At 43.0% G+C, this 26,641-nt stretch overlaps 1 protein-coding gene across 1 annotated transcript in view; it reads left to right on the top strand.

The window, feature by feature from the left end:
- TG (thyroglobulin) overlaps positions 1 to 26,641 on the top strand; it is a 221,975-nt gene that overhangs the window by 35,078 nt on the left and 160,256 nt on the right. The window contains exons 8-19 of the mRNA XM_075316012.1: positions 2,328 to 2,513; positions 4,460 to 5,548; positions 6,704 to 7,285; positions 8,679 to 8,918; positions 13,140 to 13,265; positions 13,891 to 13,968; positions 14,839 to 14,954; positions 20,754 to 20,862; positions 20,955 to 21,146; positions 22,793 to 23,002; positions 23,481 to 23,635; positions 24,502 to 24,649. Coding sequence (XP_075172127.1) covers positions 2,328 to 2,513; positions 4,460 to 5,548; positions 6,704 to 7,285; positions 8,679 to 8,918; positions 13,140 to 13,265; positions 13,891 to 13,968; positions 14,839 to 14,954; positions 20,754 to 20,862; positions 20,955 to 21,146; positions 22,793 to 23,002; positions 23,481 to 23,635; positions 24,502 to 24,649 — 3,231 coding nt within the window. The remainder of the gene's footprint in view (positions 1 to 2,327; positions 2,514 to 4,459; positions 5,549 to 6,703; positions 7,286 to 8,678; positions 8,919 to 13,139; positions 13,266 to 13,890; positions 13,969 to 14,838; positions 14,955 to 20,753; positions 20,863 to 20,954; positions 21,147 to 22,792; positions 23,003 to 23,480; positions 23,636 to 24,501; positions 24,650 to 26,641) is intronic.

Here is a 26,641-nt window from a genome sequence, read left to right as displayed (position 1 = left end):
CGTTGCCTCCACCATGTTTTACAGAGGATGTGGTGTGCCTTGGATCATGTGCCGTTCCCTTTCTTCTCCAAACTTTTTTCTTCCCATCATTCTGGTACAGGTTGATCTTTGTCTCATCTGTCCATAGAATACTTTTCCAGAACTGAGCTGGCTTCATGAGGTGTTTTTCAGCAAATTTAACTCTGGCCTGTCTATTTTTGGAATTGATGAATGGTTTGCATCTAGATGTGAACCCTTTGTATTTCCTTTCATGGAGTCTTCTCTTTACTGTTGACTTAGAGACAGATACACCTACTTCACTGAGAGTGTTCTGGACTTCAGTTGATGTTGTGAACGGGTTCTTCTTCACCAAAGAAAGTATGCGGCGATCATCCACCACTGTTGTCATCCGTGGACGCCCAGGCCTTTTTGAGTTCCCAAGCTCACCAGTCAATTCCTTTTTTCTCAGAATGTACCCGACTGTTGATTTTGCTACTCCAAGCATGTCTGCTATCTCTCTGATGGATTTTTTCTTTTTTTTCAGCCTCAGGATGTTCTGCTTCACCTCAGTTGAGAGTTCCGTAGACCGCATGTTGTCTGGTCACAGCAACAGCTTCCAAATGCAAAACCACACACCTGTAATCAACCCCAGACCTTTTAACTACTTCATTGATTACAGGTTAACGAGGGAGACACCTTCAGAGTTAATTGCAGCCCTTAGAGTCCCTTGTCCAATTACTTTTGGTCCCTTGAAAAAGAGGAGGCTATGCATTACAGAGCTATGATTCCTAAACCCTTTCTCCGATTTGGATGTGAAAACTCTCATATTGCAGCTGGGAGTGTGCACTTTCAGCCCATATTATATATAGAATTGTATTTCTGAACATGTTTTTGTAAACAGCTAAAATAACAAAACTTGTGTCACTGTCCAAATATTTCTGGACCTAACTGTATATGTACAGCTGGTATAACCTGGATATCTCCTGTATATAATTATATATATATAGCTGGTATAACCTGGGCATCTCCTGTATATAATTATATATGTACAGCCGGTATAACCTGGGCCTCTCCTGTATATAATTATATATATATAGCTGGTATAACCTGGGCATCTCCTGTATATAATTATATATGTACAGCCGGTATAACCTGGGCCTCTCCTGTATATAATTATATATGTACAGCTGGTATAACCTGGACATCTCCTGTATATAATTATATATGTACAGCTGGTATAACCTGGGTATCTCCTGTATATAATTATATATGTGCAGCTGGTATAACCTGGGTATCTCCTGTATATAATTATATATGTACAGCTGGTATAACCTGGGTATCTCCTGTATATAATTATATATGTACAGCTGGTATAACCTGGGCATCTCCTGTATATAATTATATATGTACAGCTGGTATAACCTGGGTATCTCCTGTATATAATTATATGTGTACAGCTGCCATAACCTGGGTATCTTCTGTGTTTAATTATATATGTACAGCTGGTATAACCTGGGTATCTCCTGTATATAATTATATATGTACAGCTGGTATAACCTGGGTATCTCCTGTATATAATTATATATGTACAGCTGGTATAACCTGGGCATCTCCTGTATATAATTATATGTGTACAGCTGCCATAACCTGGGCATCTCCTGTATATAATTATATATGTACAGCTGGTATAACCTGGGTATCTCCTGTATATAATTATATATGTACAGCTGGTATAACCTGGGCATCTCCTGTATATAATTATATATGTACAGCTGGTATAACCTGGGTATCTCCTGTATATAATTATATATGTACAGCTGGTATAACCTGGGCATCTCCTGTATATAATTATATATGTACAGCTGGTATAACCTGGCATCTCCTGTATATAATTATATATGTACAGCTGGTATAACCTGGGCATCTCCTGTATATAATTATATATGTACAGCTGGTATAACCTGGGTATCTCCTGTATATAATTATATATGTACAGCTGGTATAACCTGGGCATCTCCTGTATATAATTATACATGTACAGCTGGTATAACCTGGGCATCTCCTGTATATAATTATACATGTACAGCCGGTATAACCCGGGCATCTCCTGTGTATAATTATATATGTACAGCTGGTATAACCTGGGCATCTCCTGTATATAATTATATATGTACAGCCGGTATAACCTGGGCATCTCCTGTATATAATTATATATGTACAGCTGGTATAACCTGGGCATCTCCTGTATATAATTATATGTGTACAGCTGCCATAACCTGGGTATCTTCTGTATATAATTCTATATGTTTCTGTGGGTTATTATATGCTTGTCTCTGTTTTTCTTGCAGGCCCGTCGGCTTGTGAAGTCCAGCGCTTTACTTCTGCAGAGATGGGGGATGTACACAGACCATCATGCGAAGATGATGGGGGTTATAAGTCTGTACAATGCCAAGCAGGGGGCCAGTGCTGGTGTGTGGATTATAAAGGACGGGAAAAATCTGGAACACGGATTGTGGGAGGAACCCCAAAGTGCGGTGAGAAGCATTTAATTTTACGTCCTCTATTTATAAATATATATAAAGTCTAAATGGAAATTCTTAACCAAACAACCCCCCTTATAGGGGTCACTCAGTCTTTTCAATGAAATAATAGAGATCAGCCTTTGCTCTAGAGACCAGGGAGTGACAGGCTAGTTTCATTCACAAGCTTGGCTATGTAGGGTATATATAGTTTTACTCTCCCGGCTTTTCCAGGCCTCCTGCAGTACAGTACATCTGACTATATAATCATAATGAGATGACATTGCTGACTCTGTCCCAGTCTACATAGTAAAGCCTATTTATGTTAGCATATTATGTTTTCTACCGTGGGCTATGTGAAAACTGTAATACTGTACATCTAGATTTTTTTATGGATAGTCAAATAAAAAATTCAAGGTCTCCATTTCCTCTTAAAAATATTATATGGTATCCTGCTTTGATGTCACACAGTGACTACTGGGGTCCATCCAGGGGTAAATGGGAAATCTGGCAATACACAGGGTACACGTGGGAAACAATACAAGGAAGGGCCCTTAATCTAGGGAGAGGGGAGCAAGGTCACCTGCTAACACTCACCTGAGGCTGATCCCTACGCTCCCTAACATCCTTGTATGGGTCATTCCCCTCTTCACTAATCATGTTCCTAGGCCCTCGCTGGCCCTGATCTCACCCTCACTAGTGATGGTAAGACAAACAAGTGGGGTAAGACACAACAATGAGACCTCCAAGGTTTCTTCAACACGAGCTTTGCAGCTGCAACTGTAGCAACATCACAGCTCTTCCAGAGACAGGCTCCTTCAACATGAACCACTAAGGTTTGAGCTATAGCCGTCATAGGGTGGAGTGAGGAGTGGATATTTATAGCGGAAGGGAGTGGCTGCAGCTGAGGTTACAACCACCTGTTAAATCTCTGAAGGATAGAAAGGAACCTTAACCCCTTCGGTATCGGATGGAATTAAATATGCTCCAACTCAATGATCGGGCTCTTCAATCCACAATATGCTGTGACCTTCTGATCCCAGATCCCCTATGAGATCACATCACGCTGTGACACACTCATGACACTTGATATTGTACAGTACTGCTGACAATATAATCGTAATGAGCTGACATTGCTAACTCTGTCCCAGTCTACTCAGCAAAGCTTATTTATGTTACCTTATTGTGTCTGCTTCAGTGGATAGTGTGAAAACTGAAATACTTCAGGGTTAATTTTTTATGGATAAAAAAATGTACGGACATCTCCTTCTTTAACAATATTATATACTACCTTGCCTTAATAGCCCTACCTTGATTTTGCTTCTCTGACTCTGTCCCAGTCTACTCAGCAGAGCCTATTTATGTTCGCTTATTGTGTCTGCTTCAGTTGATAGTGTGAAAGCAGAAATATTTCAAGATCAGTTTTTTGTGGATAAAAAATGGAAGGCCATCTCCTTTTTTTTTTTAAATGTTATATACTATCCTGCCTTAATATCCCAACCTTGATGTTGCTTTGCTGACTCTGTCCCAGTCTAGTCAGTAAAGCTTATTTATGTTACCTTATTGTGTCTGTTTCAGTGGATCGTGTGAAAACGGAAATATTTCAATATTGTTTTTTTAAGGATAAAAAATGTAAGGCCATCACCTTTTTTTAAAAAAATGTTATATACTATCCCTCTTTGATATCGCTACCTTGATGTTAGTATCATTCCTGATCCAGGCCTATAACAGTATAATACAGTTAACCTAATCATAGTGAGATGACTTTGCTGATTCTGTCCCAGTCTATACAGCAAAGCTTTTCTAAGTTAGCATATTATCTGTGCTCCAGTGACCTACATGAAACTGGAGTATTTGAGGATTAATTATGGATAGTCAAATAAGAAAAACACTTTTAAAAAATACAACAAAAATGATTTAATAAATGGTTTCTTCATGTTTTCTTTTTTTTACATCTGTAGATAATTTTGATGACTGTCCAACCAGAAGAAGACAAGCACTTTCCACCCTGTTTTTTGGACCTGTAGGTCACTTCAGTCAACAGAATTTGTTCTTCACTCAAGAAGAGGAATCGGGGGCAAAAATCAGCTCAAAATTCTGTCCATCCTATTTGGTGGAGACATTTCTGAATTCTGGATTTCTGTCTGGAGACGGTCAAGCTGCAAAAGATTCGAGAATTGAGCTGAGAACCTTTCTTGGTGAAGCAATTCTTGGGCTTTTCTCTTCCAAAACCCAAGTAGAATTTGCTCTACAATTCGCTTCTAACCCGATAACATTTCAGCAAACCCTATTCGGGGGCAAGTTTCTCAAAAATTTGGCTTCATTTAACTTCACTAGTGCAGTTGGTACCAACAGCAAATTCAGTTTTACCGATTTCTTCCAACAAATTGGCTTAACGGGAACGTACAGTGGAGGAAACTTCAAAGAACTTGCAAAATTATTTTCCTCAGAAGAAGATTCTTATTTGACGAATGATTCATCAAATTCTTCAAAGCCAGACTTTAACCTGAATCGGTCAATACTGGCTAGTGTTGGGCGTATGATGAATCTACGAGAAAATCGCAACCGTGTCCAATTCCTTGAGTCCATCTTGGAACACAATGAATTTTCTACATTTCTTCAAGATGTGGTTTCTATTCTATTGAATGTTGATGAAGACATTTCTGAAGCTGTGAAGATACTAGTGGAGTCTGAAGCTTGTGAGAAGAAACCGGATGGGGTATTCATCCCGACATGTACTAAGGATGGTAGATATGAAGAAGTTCAGTGCGGAAGGTCTGAATGCTGGTGTGTTGATGAACAAGGTCATGAAATTCAAGGAACAAAGACAAAGGGTCAACCAAAGTGTTCCTCAAAATGTTTGCGAGAGCGGAAAACTCAAATAGATTTCCAGAGAAGCCAACCTGCGGGGTCAGAGGTGTATATTCCAGCTTGTGATCAGAATGGGAATTATCTTACAGTGCAGTGTGCTGGAAGACATTGCTTTTGTGTTGACTTAGAGGGCAAGAACATTCCGGGAACTCAGAAACTATCTGGAGAAAATATTCAATGTAAGTTTCTCTATTCACAGTAATGAACATATTTGCCGTAGACTCATTATTTTTTTTTTGTTTGTTTTTTTTAACACTACATGGAGAACATTTGCAGAGACCGGTTCATTCAGGACTATAAAACGGAACTATTGGGCATGGATTCATGTAGTTTATGGTTCATCCTAAAAATGCTTTACAGGATCTTCCTTTCCAACATGTTTAGAGACTTTGAAATTCTTCAATTTATTGAAGCCCTGGGTATCATGGCTTCTCAACTCTTTGCATACTAACTCTGAAGGATAAGAAAGAGGAACTGATAATCCACACTACTAACCCCAGTTAGTGCCTTTAATGAGGCATTTTAGTGAATCCACAAACTTCAATACCCGCAACACAAACTGATGCCCCAATTGCTCCCATACACACAAAGTATGATGGTCCCATAGTGCCACAAAACATAAAATAAATCACAAGTGTCCCAAGTGTCCCCATACTCAGTAGGATAACTCCAATGTCCTTCCACATGGTATAATACCCCAAATGTCCCCCACACAGTATGATACCCCATAGTGTCCCCCAAAACAATACAATATGATGCCCCATGTGTCCTCCCAAACAGTGGGATTCCTCAGTGCCCTTCCACACAGTGTTATTTCCCCATACAGTATGATACCTCCAATGTCCCCCACATAGTATGCTGCCCTATTGTGTCCCCCCATACAGTATAATGTTCCAGGTGTCCTCCCACACAGTGTAATTCCCCCAATGACCTTCCACACAGTGTGATGTCACCCGTGTCCCTCTACACAGTGTGATGTCACCAGTGTCCCTCTACACAGTGTGATGTCACCAGTGTCCCTCTACCGAGTGTGATGTCCCTAGCATCTTTCTACACCGTGTGATGCCCCCAGTTTCCTCCCATACAGTATACTGCCCTCAGGGTCACCTGTGGGGGTGCTTCAGGGAGATTGAATGCTTGGTACTCAATTTCCTCCTAGATGAAACTATTCACCGGGGAGTTCCAGCAGGGAAACAATTTGTAGTCAAGTTACTGTCCAGGGAGGTTTGTAAGAAGAAGAGATTGTCCAAAGCAGAGATTGCTTCCAACAGTATTTTAGATATAAGAGGGAAAATCAAATACCGTATGTGGTAATGATCTGTTTTTTATTTTAGGTCCAAGTTCTTGTCAGCTGGCCGGCAGCGATGCCTTTCTGAAGGCCACAAGGTCATTGTTATCTAAGCGCACTCCACTACTTGATCCATTACAGGTTTATGTCCCCCAGTGCTCCCCCGAGGGAGAATGGAGGGTCATTCAATGCAGCGGCCCAACGGAGCAAACCTATGAATTATATGAGAGGTGGACAAAACAGACAGGAGCTGTCTCATTCTCCGACACCATGAATGTCATATTGAAATATAAGGAGTCTTCATCTCAAAGGTTTTCTGACTTTGTGAAGACCCTTTATGACAGCGGTCATCAGAATGTTTTCCCTGCTTTCTCCCAATATTCCCTCTTTAGTGACGTTCCACAAGAGATCTTTGAAGGCAATGTGACCATGTTATTATCTGATAACATATTACTCAACCCTTATATCATTTGGAGACTGATTAGTGGAAGTCTCACCTACTATCCAGGGTCATATAGTGATTTTTCTACACCCCTTGGACACAAGGACTCACGTAGCTGTTGGTGCATCAATTTGAGTGGAGAAAAGCTTGAAGGAACGGAAAAACCCCCAAACGTGATCCCAAAATGTGAGTTTAAATAACAGTAGACATGTGTTCGGGAGATGTTTTGATGTTGTTGGAAAGACCAAATGGACCACTGAAGAACTGGAGCTTAGAAGACTTCTCTATATTTAGATTTTCTTTTAAAGCTTAAGAAAAGTTTTAAACTCTAGAGTGAATGTACTGATGGTCAGGAGTATCATCAAGAAGCAATTGTTAAGAATGGATTTCTTACAAAAGCATCAACAACCAGGTGTCATGCCTCAGGTCTTGATTGAGGACCTTGTGCTCTATAGTTGGTTTCTTTCCATGCTGGGTCACAGCCTTGTTAGTCCCTGTTCAAATACGGAGTATCTTTATACCTTTGCTTTTATTCTATTGATTTGAAGTTACAGGTGTTCTCACTTGCTTATTTGTCTCTATCCTATCACGTCCCGGGTGGGGCTATTTATACTTACTTATACTAGTCTTCTCTGCTGGCTATATTTCTATATGGATGTCTGCTAAGGAGTTCCAGTTCTGCAGCTAAGGGATTTAGGTGGAGACCAGTGTTGTTTTCTCTGTGTAAACTCTTTTGCCTTTCATATGCCTACCTTTTGTTTTCCGTCACATTGCTAGGAGTTTACCCTTGTTTGCATTTATTATTTCTCCTTTGCCCATTTGTTCACGTTTCCTCACTTTGCATACCTGTCTATCTTTGTATGCTTGCCTTATCTTTGTAGTGCTTTGCAAATCTCCCTCTGGTTCCTCAGGAGGTACATGAAACAACCCAACGGCCTTTCACGCGGCCACATTTGGGTTGTGACTTTATAGTTGGGCGGCTAGGGATATTCCAGTCTGTACAGGAACCATTAGGGTGTTGTGCAGCTAGGGTTACTAGTCTGTACTGGAACCAGTAGGGTGCAGGTTCGGCAGCCGTGAGATAGCCAGATGCAGTCTACTAAATCTGGGTGTCCACCTCTGGAAACGTATACTCACGACAGAGCACACGGTGACTCCGTCTGCACCATTATAGTCAAATGACCAATCGGCGCATGCGTCCAAAACCCATTTTGCGGGGGGGGGGGTTTGGACAGAAGTCCACCGGGACCACTGAACGGAGCATGGAACACAATGTGAAAGGGGTCTAAACCTTCTGAATTAAGTAGACCATTTCTACCTAAAGTTTGGTAAAATAAAATATCCAATGACCTTTGTAGAAATACTGCAATTGTGCTACATACATTTTCTACATCTCTATACAGTCTTCTTGTTCTTCATATCTCAAATTTTGGCAAACCCATATTCACAGCAAGAACAGGGATCCATGGTTATGTAGCGACAGGTCAAACAGAAAATTTGTGCAAATTAGGTTGAAGCGTTGTACAATTAAGTAAGAAATACCCTTACCCTTTTCTTGACTTATGTATGTTTTTGTCAGGCCCTGGGTCTTGTGAGACAGCAAAACTGAAGACCTTACAGTTCCTAAAAGACGTCAGAAGTATCATTGATGCATCAAATTCTTCCAATTTCCCTTTGGCTTACACCTTCTTGGCAGCCAACGGCCTCCGACTATCTGAAAGGGATCTGCTGACCAAACCGGGTCAGAAATCTGAGATCAAGTTGTCGGAGAAGTTCTTGAGTAAAGACTCTTATGGTCTTAAGCTTGCTGCCTTTTCCAGTACGTGTTACATATGGTATTTATACATTTCAGAAATTCACTGGGACCATGGTCATATAGGATTAAGTGCCAGTGCTACTGGGCCAAACTTTTATTTATGGCACCCATAGACCTAACATAGACCCCACCGGTTTGCCATCGCTAACTCTCTATAGTTTGAACATCAGGATTGTGTTGACACTTAATATTTCTAGTTATCCAAAAGTGTTTTCTTAGCGATCAACAGATCATAGGTTCAAGTCTTCTAGGGGAGCAAAAGAAAAAGTTTCCTCTGAAAAAATATATATTTTTTTTTATTTAAAATTAGTTTACTAGTTAAAATAAAAAACATACATTGCGTCAGTGCAATCATAACGAGCCTTAGAAATCAAATATTATTTATGAAATACGACGTCATTAAAACCCCCAATAAAAACAATGCTGCATGTGCTGATTTTGTAATTTTTTTCACAAATATACAATAAATATACAATAGGTACATGTCCTCAAAGAGGGCGGAACAAAAACTATATTTAACTCAACCTGCAAGAAAAAAATGCAGATATGGATAGGTCATTAAAATTCTTGGATCTTTGCAATGGCAAACAAAAATGTTTTGTGTAAAACATTTTTTTTTTATTGGAGAAAAGTATTAAAACCTATATATTGTATACTAGTCATATTATACGGCGTTCCATGGGATAGTAACTAAGTCTCTCTCTCTCTGTCTGTCTCCCACTCACTCTCCTTGTCTCCCACTCACTCTCCTTGTCTCCCACCCACTCTCCTTGTCTCCCACTCTCCTTGTCTCCCACCAACTCTCCTTGTCTCCCACTCTCCTTGTTTCCCACTCTCCTTGTCTCCCACTCTCCTTGTCTCCCTCTCTATCTCCCACTCTCTCTATCTCCCACTCTTCCTCTTTCCTACTCTCCCTCTCTTCCTCTCTCACTCGCTCTCTCCCTGTCTCCCACTCTCCCTGTCTCCCACTCTCCCTGTCTCCCACTCTCCCTGTCTCCCACTCTCCCTGTCTCCCACTCTCCCTGTCTCCCACTCTCCCTGTCTCCCACTCTCCCTGTCTCCCACTCTCCCTGTCTCCCACTCTCCCTGTCTCCCACTCTCCCTGTCTCTCACTCTCCCTGTCTCTCACTCTCCCTGTCTCTCACTCTCCCTGTCTCTCCCTCTCTCCCACTCTTCCTCTTTCCCACTCTTCCTCTTTCCCACTCTTCCTCTTTCCCACTCTTCCTCTTTCCCACTCTTCCTCTTTCCCACTCTTCCTCTTTCCCACTCTTCCTCCCTCCCACTCTTCCTCCCTCCCACTCTTCCTGTCTCCCACTCTTCCTCTCTCCCACTCTTCCTCTCTCCCACTCTTCCTCTCTCCCACTCTTCCTCTCTCCCACTCTTCCTCTCTCCCACTCTTCCTCCCTCCCACTCTTCCTCCCTCCCTCTCTTCCTCCCTCCCATTCTTCTCCCTCCCACTCTTCCTCCCTCCCACTCTTCCTCCCTCCCACTCTTCCTCCCTCCCACTCTTCCTGTCTCCCACTCTTCCTGTCTCTCACTCTTCCTCTCTCCCACTCTTCCTCTCTCCCACTCTTCCTCTCTCCCACTCTTCCTCTCTCCCACTCTTCCTCTCTCCCACTCTTCCTCTCTCCCACTCTTCCTCTCTCCCACTCTTCCTCCCTCCCACTCTTCCTCCCTCCCTCTCTTCCTCCCTCCCTCTCTTCCTCCCTCCCACTCTTCCTCTCTCCCACTCTTAAGGCCCCGTCACACTAAGCAACATCGCTAGCAAAATCGCTGCTAACGAACAACTTTTGTGACGTAGCAGCGATGTTGCTAGCGATGTTGCTGTGTGTGACATCCAGCAACGACCTGGCCCCTGCTGTGAGGTCGTTGGTTGTTGCTGAATGTCCTGGGCCATTTTTTAGTTGTTGCTCTCCCGCTGTGAAGCACAGATCGCTGTGTGTGACAGCGAGACAGCAACAACTAATGTGCAGGCAGCAGGAGCCGGCTTCTGCGGACACTGGTAACCACGGTAAACATCGGGTAACCAAGAAGCCCTGTCCTTGGTTACCCAATATTTACCTTCGTTACCAGCGTCCCCCGCTCTCACTGTCAGTGCCGGCTCCTGCTTCTTGCACGTGTAGCAGAGTACACATCGGTAATTAACCCCATGTGTACTGTAGCTAGGAGAGCAGGGAGCCAGCGCTAAGCATTGTGCGCTGCTCCCTGCTCTGTGCACATTTAGCTGCAGCACACATCGGGTAGTTAACCCGATGTGTGCTGTAACTAGGAGAGCAGGGAGCCAGCGCTAAGCGGTGTGCGCTGCTCCCTGCTCTCTGCACGTGTAGCTGCGTGCGCTGGTAACCAAGGTAAATATCGGGTTGGTTACCCGATATTTATCTTAGTTACCAAGCGCAGCATCTTCCACGCGGTGCTGCTGGCTGGGGGCTGGGACACTGGTTGCTGGTGAGCTCACCAGCAACTCGTGTAGCCACGCTCCAGCGATCCCTGCCAGGTCAGGTTGCTGGTGGGATCGCTGGAGCGTCGCAGTGTGACATCTCACCAGCAACCTCCTAGCAACTTACCAGCGATCCCTATCAGGTTGGATCGTTGTTGGGATCGCTGGTAAGTTGTTTAGTGTGACTGGGCCTTTAGTTTCTCTCGCACTCTTAGTCTCTCTCCCACTCTTCCTCCCTCCCACTCTTCCTCCCTCCCACTCTTCCTCCCTCCCACTCTTCCTCCCTCCCACTCTTCCTCCCTCCCACTCTTCCTCCCTCCCACTCTTCCTCCCTCCCACTCTTCCTCTCTCCCACTCTTCCTCTCTCCCACTCTTCCTCTCTCCCACTCTTCCTCCCTCCCACTCTTCCTCCCTCCCACTCTTCCTCCCTCCCACTCTTCCTCCCTCCCACTCTTCCTCCCTCCCACTCTTCCTCCCTCCCACTCTTCCTCCCTCCCACTCTTCCTCCCTCCCACTCTTCCTCCCTCCCACTCTTCCTCCCTCCCACTCTTCCTCCCTCCCACTCTTCCTCTCTCCCACTCTTCCTCTCTCCCACTCTTCCTCTCTCCCACTCTTCCTCCCTCCCACTCTTCCTCTCTCCCACTCTTCCTCCCTCCCACTCTTCCTCCCTCCCACTCTTCCTCCCTCCCACTCTTCCTCCCTCCCACTCTTCCTCTCTCCCACTCTTCCTCTCTCCCACTCTTCCTCCCTCCCACTCTTCCTCTCTCCCACTCTTCCTCTCTCCCACTCTTCCTCTCTCCCACCCTCCCTGTCTCTCAATCACCCTGTATCCCATTCTCCCTCTCTTCCTCTCTCTCTCACTTCCCCTCTCTCTCCCACTCCGCTTATGTTGTGTGCCATAGAGGAGGCACCAGATGTTGCAGAGGGGCCATGTGGGGCAGGTTTAGGGAGTCTCACGATGGCTAGAGTACAGTTCACTACGCTTTTTATCAACAGGATAATTATGGGAAGACACCATCAAAGTAATGCTTTGTTGAAGGAGGGACCTTCATGGGGTTGGCTCCAAGTGGTGACAAACTAGAAGTTTTGAGTTACTCATGTTTTTGGTGCTAATGTTCCCTATTACAGGAGAAGGTCAAACAAAGTCTGTGGTCTATCAGTCACGTAGCAGTGGATCTCCTCAGAGTAGGGTGATATAAAGGAGTCTTATGAGCCTTATCTCTCTTGACAATGGAAAGCGACACTCCTTTGTGAAGACCGCTATGTGGAGAATGATGTCAACTCAGCATGGATGAGAATTACACTCTGGGAATTGTGGCAGGTTAAAATAGTTCTCATCACAGTAGCCGGGTGTACTTGGGGGTGGGGGGGACACAACTTTCATCTCCCCAGGCTAGGAAGGGACATGACTGGATCAGGTGGATCCAGCCCTCAGTATGCTCCACATACTTCTAGAAGCTTCTAGAAGATGCTCTTGGTGCAGAGATTGTGAATACCTAACTCTCATACTCCATAGATGGCAGCAAAGAACAAAACACAGTGCACATTATTCAGTCCTGAGTGTAAGCATATAGCAGTTAATGCATGATACATTTTCTGACTCAGTGCCCAAATGGAATTGTGCCACAAGGTTACTCCTGATGGTGGAGATGCCTGGTAACCGATCCACTACCATGTGACAAACGTTTCACTCAGCAGCAGTAGGACAGGTTCCGGATACCACACTTATGCCTTTACACACATCAGTCTTTGTATGTTATAGTAATGTTTTTCTTTTTCTTAATCAGCCCTTCAGTTTTTCCAGCAAAATGCAGTGGGTTCTAGAGCGACCACTCAGTTGTCATACACGCCGTACAGACCGCAGTGTGATGGACTTGGGAACTGGGACCCTGTTCAGTTTTATGAGGGTACAGGTGAGGTGTAAAGTTTTATGGCATTCTCTGTGTGGCCTTTTCAACATTAGGTATTGTTCATTAATTTTAGAAGAGTGGTGGGTACTGTCGGACTCACGGCAATTGGCAATGATCAAGAGCCTGGTAGTGTATGGCCCTATAGCCCACTTCCTATGCAATCAATAAGGCATAAAGGTGCACTTAAGACAAAGAACCTACCTGGTAACATTCACTGTGCTGGTAACCAAAATTTTGTTTCACTGTCCCATTGAGGAGATACTCTCTAATAACATGAAGAGTTGTGTGGACCAGTGGTGGACATTCCATTGGGGGCTCAAGAGGAAAGGGCCATTTTCACCTCCAAAGCAGGTGGATTGTCCATTATTTTGCTGAAAAAGGCACATGTATTGTTCTTGCACAGGAGCCCTCTTCCATCTATGTCTGCTTCTGGTGTAGACCATCTGGCATGAACTAGAAAGGCCAGATGAGAAATGGAGAATCAGGTAACCCGCTGGTCTAACATAAAATCTCAATAAATTCTCTACATATAGTGGAAATAATTAGCAAATAATTTGAAATTTTGCAGAATCCATTGTTTTGTTTTTTGGTTGTTTTTTTTTTTACATTTCATTAATCTCTTCCTTAGGTCATTATTGGTGTGTTGATGATGAAGGCAGCTACATTCCTGGATCCCTTGTGTCGAGAACTTTGGGACCTCCTCAGTGTAAGACTTTGTGTTTTTATTACAATAAACCTCATAGAGGCAGCCAAGAGTGGTGCTGTGGGTCTAGGATAGAGAAAGCTTCCTATATCATCCCATATAGGCAGTATGGACCTTCCCAGGTTTTCAAAGGTCTCAAAAGGTCCAAGAGTACCGCTATGGGTCCAGGATGGAGGAAGCTCACAAATTCATTCTCATGAACAGTGTGTGGACTTTTGCAAGGTTCCAAAGGTCCACAGAAGTCTCCAAAGGTCTAATAGTGGTGCTGTGGTCCAGAAAGAATGAATCTTCCAATGCCATCCTCATGGGCAGTGTGGACCTTCCCAGGTCTCCAAAAGTCCAAGATGTGCTGTTGTGGGTCCAGGATTGAGAAAGGTCACAAATTCATTTTCATGAACAGTGTGTGGTCCTTAGCAAGGCTCCAAAGGTCCACAAAAGTCTTCAAAGGTCTAAGAGTGCTGCTGTGGGTCCAGAAAGAATGAATCTTTCAATTTCATCCTCATGGTCAATGTGGACCTTTGCAGGTCTCCAAACTTTCACAAGAGTCTTCAAAGGCCCAAAAGTGCTTCTGTCGGTCCAGGATAGAGGAAGATTCCAGCTTCATTCTCATGGGCAGTGTGGACATTCACATGTCTACAAAGGTCCACAGTATCATTCACATTTCCAAACAAAGGCAGAAAGGAGAAGCCACCAGGGTCTTCTTTCCCGCAATGATTAGATAGGATTATAGTAATGATATCGTGGGCCACAGCTATTCAATTGCCGGCAAATCGCACCAAAGTTGTCTTGATGTGCCAAGAAATGTTTCATGTTAATGTCCAGCCTAAGACGGGTCTTCATTACTCATGGATATAACATCTGTGTCCTCTGTAGGTCGGACTTCTTGCCAACAAGCTGAAACAAACTCTCTGATCGCCACTTGGATGCCCCAAAAACCTGCTATCATGAAGACTGGCACCTCAAATGTATTTATACCACGATGTACAGAGGTAATGTACCACCATGTACTAATCCAGAGGGTTTCATCTTCATGACAATTACTCTATGTAATTGTATACAAAGTCAGAACTGTGCAGGTGAGGTGGAGATTTCTCATCAAGGATAAGAAGAATGATCTCATTGTTGTAAGGTCGGGTGGCCTGGCCAGGCAGTACCCATTGGGAGCAATTCACATGATATGACTTTTGGGCATTTCAAGTCCTTTTGTTTCTTTGCTCCGTCCTTTGGGTTCTTTGGTGACCACAGATGAATGTCTAAATACAGAATATGTACAACGCAAAGTCATGGTTACACCAGATGACAAGATGTCTCAAATTAGGACACTAATGTATCTAGTAAATGCAACACATAAGCAAATTCCATTAATTTGTTGCATTTGGGGGCATTTTTGTGATAGATACCAAATACAGGTAATAAGAAATTAGTTAATGTGAAGCCAATGAGTCACTGCCTATTTCACCATAATATAGTTTACAGGTGCCATGGACGTGACTAGCGGAGTTTACCTAGTACCTGGTAAACCCCCAGAAGATGTTACAAGACACAGGGGATACAGGGGTCACGATACAATGGAGGTCCCTGCCGCTAGAGAGAGGGGTGAGGAGACACCTTCTGAACTCACCTTAAGCTGACTCCTGAGCTCCCTAGCATCCTTATACAGGTTCTTATAACCTATCGCCGAGCTGGATACCTTAGGCCCTCAGCTAGTCCTACACTCACCCTGGCTAGTGAGCAGGTTGATGAGATCACTAGACTCGCCACTAGAATACAGAATCACAAGGGAAGGAAAACAAACAGAAGAAATAGACATGCAGAGGAAAAACACTCCAAATGGCTTCAGTGCAGCAAACACCACTGCTATACACAATAAGGCCTCTTTCACACCGGTACGTGTTTGGCAGTTTTCTCACGTACCGGAGACACGGGCACACGTGGACCTATGTATTCCTATGGTTTTGGACGCATGTATTTTTGCACAGAACGGGTGTCCGTTCCGTACTTACGTGTGTCCGTTCCGTACTTACGTGTGTCCGTTCCGTACTTACGTGTGTCCGTGTGTTTCTCACGCCGACATGTACGTTTTCTCTCCGGCATCACGGGTGTCACATGGAACGCAAACGTGTCACACGTAATGCAAATGGATCACACGGATGTGTTCTGTGTAGCACGCACTGGGGAGAAGACATGTGTCTGCGATAAAAAAAACAAAACTTTACTCCCCTTCTCCAGCCCTGCAGCCTCTGCCGCTGCTGTCACTTGCTGCCGACCGCCGCTCATTATGCCATTGAATATTCACTTCACTGCGGCCGGAAGCAGCAGCAGCGAGGAGTCGCAGGACCGGAGACCGAAGATCAGCACCACGGACAGCTACGCCAGGGACAGGTGAGCAGAAAGTTCCCATTCTTTGTGTGTTATCACGGATAACACACAGAGAACACACGTGTGCCATAAACACGGCTCACGGAGGGCAAAACGCCCCTCTGACACGCGCGTGGTTTTTCACGAACGTGTGAAAGAGGCCTAAGATAAACTTCTTCCAGAGCAGGCTCCTTCCAAAGTGGACAACATAGAAATGAGGGATTCAGTTTCTATCACAGGCATCATGTGATCAGATCACATGACTTAAATAGTGAAGGGGAGTGAACTCAAGAGCCACACCTGAGACTGGAAGCTACAGCCAGCAGCCAGGAACGAAAGGGTGCTTAACCCTTACAGCACCACAAGCAAGGAGATGTTATCAAATAACAGTGAACCTGTCAGCAATGAGGCGCTGTGACCTTCTGACACCAGATTCATCCAAGGTCTCCCTCAAGCGGGATACACTCATGAAAACAGGCTTCACTGACACTGGTGAGGAAATAGTCGTCAATGCAGGTGTCATGAATAGAGGGGTCACAATCCTGGTTGGTCCAATACCATTTACACTGAGTGGGTAGCACAGTGGGGGACTCTCCTCTGTAGGGGATATGAGGGCCAAACATTAGACCGTTTACCCTAATGAGGGTATTTTGATCGTAACAGATCTTTGGCTTAACAGATCTCCTAATACGAGTAGTATGAGATTACCCAGTCTTAACCCCCTCCCATTGGGGCGATTATTAGTTTTTGTATTTGTTTATTTTTTTTTATTCCTTATTACAAATGCAATAACTTTCTTCTTTTTCCATCTACATATCTGTATGAAGGCTTGTTTTTTTGTTGTGTGACTAGTACTATATTTGATTGACACAGTTCACTTTACCATTCAATATACTGAAAAATGACATCAGTATGTGACTGTAGGAAAGCGGCTCGTATGCTCTCACTCACGCTAAGGGTCTCTAGTCTATCCCTAACCTCAGGGTTACTCCTGATGGTGGAGAGGCCTGCATAAGCTCCTGATCAGAACTGATCTTCTTCCCCTCTTACCAGGGAAGGAAGGGGCAGAAGAGATGGAAACACAGATAAAGACAGACAATGTAAAACCAAAACTCTGACACACTCCTAACACACAGGAACCAACAATGAGAGACTCAGGAGAAAAGCAAGAGTAGGAAGGTAGCGGCACAAAGACAACAAGAGTTACCTCCACAACTGTACACAACAAAAAGTACTACAACCACCAGATAGTCTGGATCACAACACCTCACCAGACCAGCTAAGCTATACTATAGCTGGCATAGATGGAACAATCTAGTCAACATATATAGGAGGGGATCAGATGTGATTGATTGCCCCACAACATGTGATCAAAGATGACTAACAAGCAGACCAACAGAGATTAATTCTTGCTAGCCTGCTTATGATCTACCAGTCTGTTGATCAATGCCCGAGTCTGCGCTGATAACAGACCTCGGAGAAGTTGTTAGGTGGAGTGTCACAATCAGTAGTCTGAGGTAAAGCTGTGGAGACAAAAAGCGCAATAGGGTCTTACCCGGTATATATCCGGGGAAAATAAAAGGAATGCACTCACCTTAAGGAGTTGTGACAGTCACAACTCCTATGAAAGTTTATGTTGTTGGGATGAAATCTGCTGCAGCCCCCATGGTTGATAACAGAGAACAATAGAGAAGGGGTTTATGCCGCGCTATTCATCAGGAAGGAGAACAGAGAGATGATCAATGTTCCTTTATTGTAGCTTGTGTCTACGCGTTTCAGGAGCTCTGCTCCCTTCATCAGGACATACAGCACAAAAACAACATATTTGCAGTTGATCCAAAAACCCAGCATAAATACAACACAGAGAAAAGAAAAAAATGTCAAGCCACGCTCCCAAATAAAAAAATTGGCGGGTTGGAATGACGCATATAGCAGCAACAACATTTTCATGTATAAAAGGCAGAAGAATCAGGAACGAACAACTGGTAATAGTGTAAAAACATGCTATAAAATATTAGAGCAAAAATATTTTATAAGATTAAAAAGAAAAAAATCTAAAAATAAAAGAATTTATCATAGATTAAAACAATGTATGTGTTTTACTTTATTCAGGAACCTGCAACTTTATGGGGTTAATGTGTGAAGGTCAGGACTCTAAGGCGGGCTTTGCACACTACGACATCGCAGGTGCGATGTCGGTGGGGTCAAATTGAAAATGACGCACTTCCGGCATCGCATGCGACATCGTAGTGTGTAAAGGCTCGATGATACGATTAACGAGCGCAAAATCGTCGTAATCGTATCATCGTTGCAGCGTCGGCGTAATCCATGATTACGCTGACGCAACGGTCCGATGTTGTTCCTCGCTCCTGCGGCAGCACACATCACTGTGTGTGAAGCCGCAGGAGCGAGGAACATCTCCTACCGGCGTCACTGCAGCTTCCGTAGGATATGCGGAAGGAAGGAGGTGGGCGGGATGTTTACATCCTGCTCATCTCCGCTCCTATTGGTCACCTGCCGTGTGACGTCACAGTGATGCCATACGACCCGCCCCCTTAATAAGGAGGCGGGTCGCCAGCCAGAGCGACGGTCGCAGGGCAGGTGAGTCCATGTGAAGCCGGCGTAGCGATAATTTTCGCTACGCCAGCTTTCACAAGATATTGTACCTGCGACGGGGGCGGGGACTATCGCGTGCGACATCGCGGCATCGGCTTGCGATATCGCAACGTGCAAAGCCCGCCTAAGTGTATGAGCCACTGGGGAATTACAGGGCAGTGTCTGCGAGAGCTGTAGTAAATCATTGGAAGATAGGGAAGAGATTTGAAAGACTTTTTTCAGTAAATCTTAAGTTAAAAATCTCAAGAATCAGTAGTCTGAACAGATCTCCACTCCACCATGACAGTTGTCAAAGCTTGTAAAAACCTCCGAGTGACAAATGGGCCCCAAAAAAAGTTAGGTGAAATGGTAAAAAATAGCAATTTTGATATTATTTTTCAGGTTTTTGTTCTTCCTGTGCTCACTGTGTAGTAACAGTGATTTGACAACATGATTCCTTAGCTATAGCAAAGATCTAAAAAAATTTTAAAGGGGGTAAATATGATATTTTCATCGCTTTTTATTGCATTTTAAGAAGGTGCGGTGACCAAAAAAAGCAATTATGCAGTTTTGATTTTTTTTCTTTACCACATGAAATAATTAATTTCATATTTTTATTGGTTGGGTTTTTAGGAACAAGACGATACCAACCACTTTTTTCTAATTTCTGTAATTTTCAACTGGAAAAAGATAATATAATCTTTTTATATGATTTTTTTTTCATTTTATAGATATCACTTAAAGAAATATTTACAAATTATATTAATTTTTACTAATTCTTACTAATTTGTTTCCATTTTTTTTGCATGTAAGGGGGTTTTTATTTCATTTTTAATATATTTCTGATTCATTTTTTTTCTCCATTGGGAAATTGAACTATATATATACATATATATATATATATATATATATATATTAGAATAATATTTATTCACTTACATAGTGCTATTAATTCCACGGTGCTTTACATACATTGGCAACACTGTCCCCATTGGGGCTCACAATCTAAATTCCCTATCTGTATGTTTTTGGAGTCTGGGAGGAAGCCGGAGTACCCGGAAGAAACCCACGCAAACACGGGGAGAACACACATATATATATATATATATATATATATATATATATATATATTCATCATTGCAATTTCCGGGCCCCTCTGAAGCCCAACCAGTTGTTTCATAGGAGATCAGTAATTTTTCTATACAGTATATTAAGATCAAAGATATACATACATATATATCTATATATATATGTGTACATGTATATATATATATATATGTTATATATGTGTGTGTTGTGTGTGTGTGTGTGTGTATATATATATATTTTTATATATATATATATATATAAAAATAAATATATCTTTGATCTTAATATACTGTATAGTAAAATTACTGATCTCCTATGAAACAACTTGGGCTTCAGAGGGGCCCGGAAATTGCAATGATGGGCCCCTGGCTGTCGTGGCAATTAATTAAGTGCTTACAATTGCATTGTGTGTGGGGGAGGAGAAGGGAGTTGGAACTATTGTGCTACAGAATCTATCACAATAACAGTTGCGCTCAAGCAAGAGGGAAAAAAAGCTGAAGGATGCATACTTCAGCTTTTTTCCCCTCTTGCTTAAGTGCAATTGTTATTGTGATAGTATATGTTACGTTCACTATGCACCAGTTCAGACCTTCAGGTTGTGAAGTATCTGCAGTTTTTTAATTTTCTTTTTATTGTGCTACACAATTACATTATATAAATGTTTCTGTCAAAGTTCGCCATTGGGATTTAGATGGTTAAGCAGCGGTGATCAGAAAGATCTCCAGTTTATAAATCTCTCATTTTAGACCGGACAGTACGATACTTTGCAAAAATCGGAGATGGCGTCCTGGTGTGTGAATCCGATCAGCGGCAAAGTTGTCCTGAAAGACGTTGCTGGGACGGAGAACGTCACATGTAAGTAGAATATTTCTCACGAAAACCTAATATTGACACTTGCTCTGCGGGATGCAGCTCCGGATGTGATTGGAGTCGGATTTTGTTGACAGGTCCAAGTCTTTGCGCCATCAGTAAACCTGAAGACAATGTTCTAGGTGAGCCGGTCATTCCCTCATGTGAAGAAGGTGGGATCCCCTCCCGGGAGCGATGCGGTCAGGACAGGAATCAGTGCGTCTGTGTCTTTGAACATGGCGAAGAGGCGGCAGTGACCATGGATGGAAAGTCCGGACCTATCTGTCAGGGTACGGTGGTGCGTCCGGTTGTAATGTCTTGACTTCATGTTGTCTCCATGGAGTGTACACATCAAATATTGATAAGGAACACTACATTTTTGGATAACCTTTCAAGAGGACAGCAACAGAAGAATGGTTTTAGCCAATAAGAGGAGGACGGGAAGATGCTGTAAGATCTAATAACCTCCAATAACACAGAGGAGAACTTGAGTATACTGATTATAAGTCAGCAAAGCCGCAGAGCTCAATGTCAGGCAGCAGCTGCAAAGGCACATAGGATTTTAGGGTGTGTATAAATATGAATAAAAAGCCATCATCCAATCGAGTTATTATTGTCCACCTGGAAGAACAAACTTGGATTTTGAAACATTCAGTCTTAGGCTCCAGGAAGATTTCTAGTTTATTATTCTCCAGAGCTGCACTCACTATCCTGCTGGTGCAGTCATTGGATAAATACATTACATTACTGATCCTGAGTTACCTCCTGTATTATACTCCAGAGCTGCACTCACTATTCTGCTGGTGCAGTCACTGTGTACATGTATTACATTACTTATTCTGTACTGATCCTGAGTTACCTCCTGTATTATACTCCAGAGCTGCACTCACTATTCTGCTGGTGCAGTCACTGTGTACATACATTACATTACTGATCCTGTACTGATCCTGAGTTACCTCCTGTATTATATTCCAGAGCTGCACTCACTATTCTACTGGTGCAGTCACTGTGTACATGTATTACATTACTTATTCTGTACTGATCCTGAGTTACCTCCTGTATTATACTCCAGAGCTGCATTCACTATTCTGCTGGTGCAGTCACTGTGTACATGTATTACATTACTTATTCTGTACTGATCCTGAGTTACCTCCTGTATTATACTCCAGAGCTGAACTCACTATTCTGCTGGTGCAGTCACTGTGTACATACATTACATTACTTATCCTGTACTGATCCTGAGTTATATCCTGTATTATACTCCAGAGCTGAACTCACTATTCTACTGGTGCAGTCACTGTGTACATACATTACATTACTGACCCTGTACTGATCCTGAGTTACCTCCTGTATTATACTCCAGAGCTGCACTCACTATTCTGCTGCTGCAGTCACTGTGTACATACATTACATTACTGATCCTATACTGATCCTGAGTTACCTCCTGTATTATACTCCAGAGCTGCACTCACTGTTCTGCTGGTGCAGTCACTGTGTACATACATTACATTACTTATCCTGTACTGATCATCCTGATTACCTCCTGTATGAAACTCCAGAGCTGCACACACTATTTAGGATAAGTAATGTAATGTACAGTATGTACACAGTGACTGCACCAGCAGAATAGTGAGTGCAGCTCTGGAGTATAATACAGAATGTAACTCATTATCAGTAATGTAATTTATCAAACATTTATTTTTTTCTATAGCTATAATCTTTACAGGATTGGATTTTTGAAGCATCATCTTTGCTAATAGAAGAAGTTCTAATCCCAATATTAAGTCTGTATCTTTTCAAGTGCACTTATGCAATATATAGTAATGTAATCACAAAGTTTACAGATCTTGAATAAGACGGACGGATCTTTCTTCTTTTCTTTTACTTTCTTGTTTATCATTTTTGTGCTAACGTGGAAATGTCTTGTCTCCTATAGCTCCACTGTGTCCTCTTCCATTCGGAGCACAGAATATCAAACATGGATCTCTTTTCTGTCAAGACGTTTTGGAGTCGGGGGGGAAGTCACAGAAATGTCTTGTTGTGTGTCACAAAGGCTACAGCAATGTGTTCTCCAGTGCCGCATTCACATGTGATTCAGAAACTCAGAGATGGACCTCGCAGCCTCCCCATGTCCAGACCTGTCAAAGTGAGAGTCTAATACTAAGATAAACATTTCTTCTTATCCTGTTATGTAGATACAACGCTACCTAGACATATAAAATCCTGTTTACCTGTAGCCACCACTAGGGGGGGATCGGGAGCTTACTGCATACTGGGTTAATATTGAGTCCAATGGATAATCTGTATGCAGTAAGCTCCTGAGCTCCCTCTAGTGGTGGCACAATAAAACTGACATTGATTACTGAATATATTTCATGCAGTGGATTTGGTGCTCTGTGTCTGAGCCACAGTTCTTACAGACACAAAAAAATATGAGGCCTTAGCTAAACTTCTTAATTCTCACTCTATGAACGTCTTACCCAGTTAAAAAAACAAACAAAACATGGTAGAACATGTAAAATTAGTAGATTTGTAGAAACAATTATGCAGAAGTAGCAGAGCTGAATTTGTCACACTTGTCTAGTCCAGCTCTTTTGCTTATGGTTTGTTCGCACCATGTTTAGGGTTGAGGTCCTTCCAAACTCTTCAAACTCATGCCGGGTTTCAGCTTGTGGTACCTTCCGGTAAAATGTGCATGGATGATTACGCGGGGACACTACAAGCCTTTCAGTCTTTTATATTGGATGATCTGAAATCTCGAGGATTGTGTAATATTCAGGTAAGCACGCAGTAGTTTTCGGGGTTTTTTTTTACGTGGGGGTGGTGTCTTCATCTATGCCATCTTCAACAAATATGCTATAACTCTCCAGAATTTTGGAAATATTTCCACCATGTTTTTGACATCTAAGCTATACCTAACCTCAGGGTTACTCCTGATGGTGCATATGCCTGAGTCCCATTCCTGGCTATGTTCCTGACTAGACATAATCTGAATCCCACTAGGGAATGATGGGACAGTAGTATGAGGGAAAACAGATAAAGACAGACAAGGGAAAAATAAAACACTAACATACTGCAAACAAAACAGGAGTAGACCATGGACTAGTAGTAGACTCAGGAGAAAAACAAGAGCTGGAAGGTAGCAATAAAAGGCAACAGGGGTTAACACTACAACTGAACTCGGCAACAAGTATAACAACCACCATACAGTTTGGATCACAACACCTCACCAAACCAGCTAAGATAAACTATAGTTGACATAGGAGGAAGGTTCCAGCCAGCATAAATACGAGGGGAGCAGATGGGATTGGCTTCCTCACAACATGTGATCAAAGGAGACTAACAAGCAGACCAGCAGAGATTAACTCTTGTTAGCCTATGAAACACAAGTCTGTAGGTCGACGCCAGAGTCTGCCTGTGCTGATCAAAGACACCAGAGAAGTTATGGGATAGAATGTGAGAATCTATAGTCTGAACAGAACCCAACGCCACCATGACAGTCATCAAAATTTGTAAAAATCTCTGTGTGACAATAGGCATCCTCAATTTAGTGGTCGGACACTTTTAAAGATGGGTTTCAACCAAATCGACCTTTCTCTAGCATGTTTTATGATGTCCACCATTACTGATTTTCTATTTCTATAGAGTAACGGAAAAGGACTTCTATCGCTTTGTGATGACTCCACCGTCCACGTTACGTGTTTGTCCTCCAGCCGTCTAAGAGTGAATATTACCTGGACGGCTCAGCTACGACATATCCCAGAATCCTCTCTGCCCACTTTACATGATATTGGTAGGTACATGCCTCATGATGAATGCTTGGAGGATCTATTTTTTTTAGAGTCTTGCCATGTAGAGTAGACCTGATATTTGGGATTCAGGAGGTTCAACAAAGCAGGAGACCTCCAAGAGTCTAATGACACTGAAGTCTTCCCAAAATCCCCAAAATTGCTGGTTTCGATAGCTTTGGTGCCACATAAAGCACTTTTATTGGGTATGCTAGATTTGTGAATGGAGTTATGAAGAGGTTGTGGACTGCAAAAGGTAGTAGTCATAAAGAAATGATTTTGAGCCATAAACGTTCTCCTTCTAGTTGCACACTGCTTGATGGGGCTAGTCATAGTCCAACTAGGAATTAGTCAACTCAAAGAAATAATCAACAAAAGGCACAACTTCACCTATAGGTTCTTCTTCACCAAGACTTCGCTGGTCCCTTGACGTTGGCGCCTTTAGCTGGTCAAGTGATTCCATAGACAAGGTCTAGTAAAAGGGGGAACAACCCAAAGACCGTCTTGAAGGAATGGCTATCCTTCGGGCACCCACACGTACAATGCGTTAGAGCTGTTTGGTACCAGGCTGGACCTAGACATAGTCGGAAAGCCAAGATCTTGTAATGGAGATCAAGTGGTATGATGAGAGGTTATAGGATGGCTGGGTATGTAGGTCAATAGAGAGTGAGACCAAAAAAAGGTGTGTAAATGAGGAATAGCACTATTTCTGCTTATTAGATGACTTGTATCCTGCATTTTCACCACTTTTCCTCTCTGCAGACTCCATCTCTAATTTTAAGTTGTCTCTGAGCAAGTTGGTGGTGACTAATTGCTATGATGTCTGCCATACACAGCACATACAGACATGAGGGGTTCCTGCTCCCTTGCCTCTATTTAACATGTTCAGAAGTAGCAGCAGCATGGAAGACAAAATACAGCAGCAATTGTCTCTGAGCTAGTAGGTGGAGACTAGCTGCTATGATGTCTCCCATACACAGTACACACAGACAAGAGGGATTCCGGCTCTCCTGCTTATATGTAGCACATGTTCTCCATGCTGCTTTTTCTGCTTTTGAACAGTATACAGCAGCAATTGTGTAGCAATTGTCTCTGAGCTAGTGGGAAGAGACTAGCTGCTATGATGTCTGCCATATACAGCACACACAGACAGGAGGAATTCCTGCTCTCCTGTCTCTATGCAGCACATGTTCAGAAGTAACAGCAGCAGCATGGAGGACATTATACAGCAGCATGGAGGACATTATACAGCAGCATGGAGAATAAAACACAGCTGCAATTGTCTCTGAGCTGGTGGGTGAAGACTAGCTGCTATGATGTCTCCCATACACAGCACACACAGAGATGAAGGATTTCTGCACTCCTGCCTATATGTAGCACATGTTCAGAAGTAACAGCAGCAGCATGGAGGACATTGTACAGCAGCAATTGTCTCTTAGCTAGTAGGTGGAGTCTAGCTGCTATGATGTCCCCCATACACAGTACACACAGAAATGAGAGATTCCTGCTCCCCTGTCTCTATGTAGCACATGTACAAAAGCAGCAGCATGGAGAACATTATACAGCAGCAATTGTTTATGAGCTAGTGGGAGGAGACTAGCTGCTATGATGTCAAATTCCTGCTCCCCTGTATCTATGTAGCACATGTTCAAAAGCAGAAGCAGCAGCAGTATGGAGAACATTATACAGCAGAAATTTTCTCAGAGCTAGTGGGAGGAGACAAGCTGCTATGATGTCTCCCATACACAGCACACAGACATGAGGATTTCCTGCTGTCCTGCCTATATTTAGCACATATTCAGAAAGAACAGCAGCAGCAGCATGGAAGACAAAATACAGCAGCAATTGTCTCTGAGCTAGTAAGTGGAGACGAGCTGCTATGATGTCTCCCATACACAGTACATACAGACATGACGGATTCCTGCTCTCCTGTTTCTATCTAGCACATGTTCAGAAGCAGCACAGCATGGAGGACATTACACAGCAGCAGTTGTCTC

This window comes from Anomaloglossus baeobatrachus, chromosome 6 (genome assembly GCF_048569485.1).
Source record: "Anomaloglossus baeobatrachus isolate aAnoBae1 chromosome 6, aAnoBae1.hap1, whole genome shotgun sequence".
NCBI classification, from domain to species: domain Eukaryota; kingdom Metazoa; phylum Chordata; class Amphibia; order Anura; family Aromobatidae; genus Anomaloglossus; species Anomaloglossus baeobatrachus.
The sequence above is the reverse complement of the archived record's forward strand: the minus strand, read 5'-3'. Positions and strand labels throughout refer to the sequence as shown.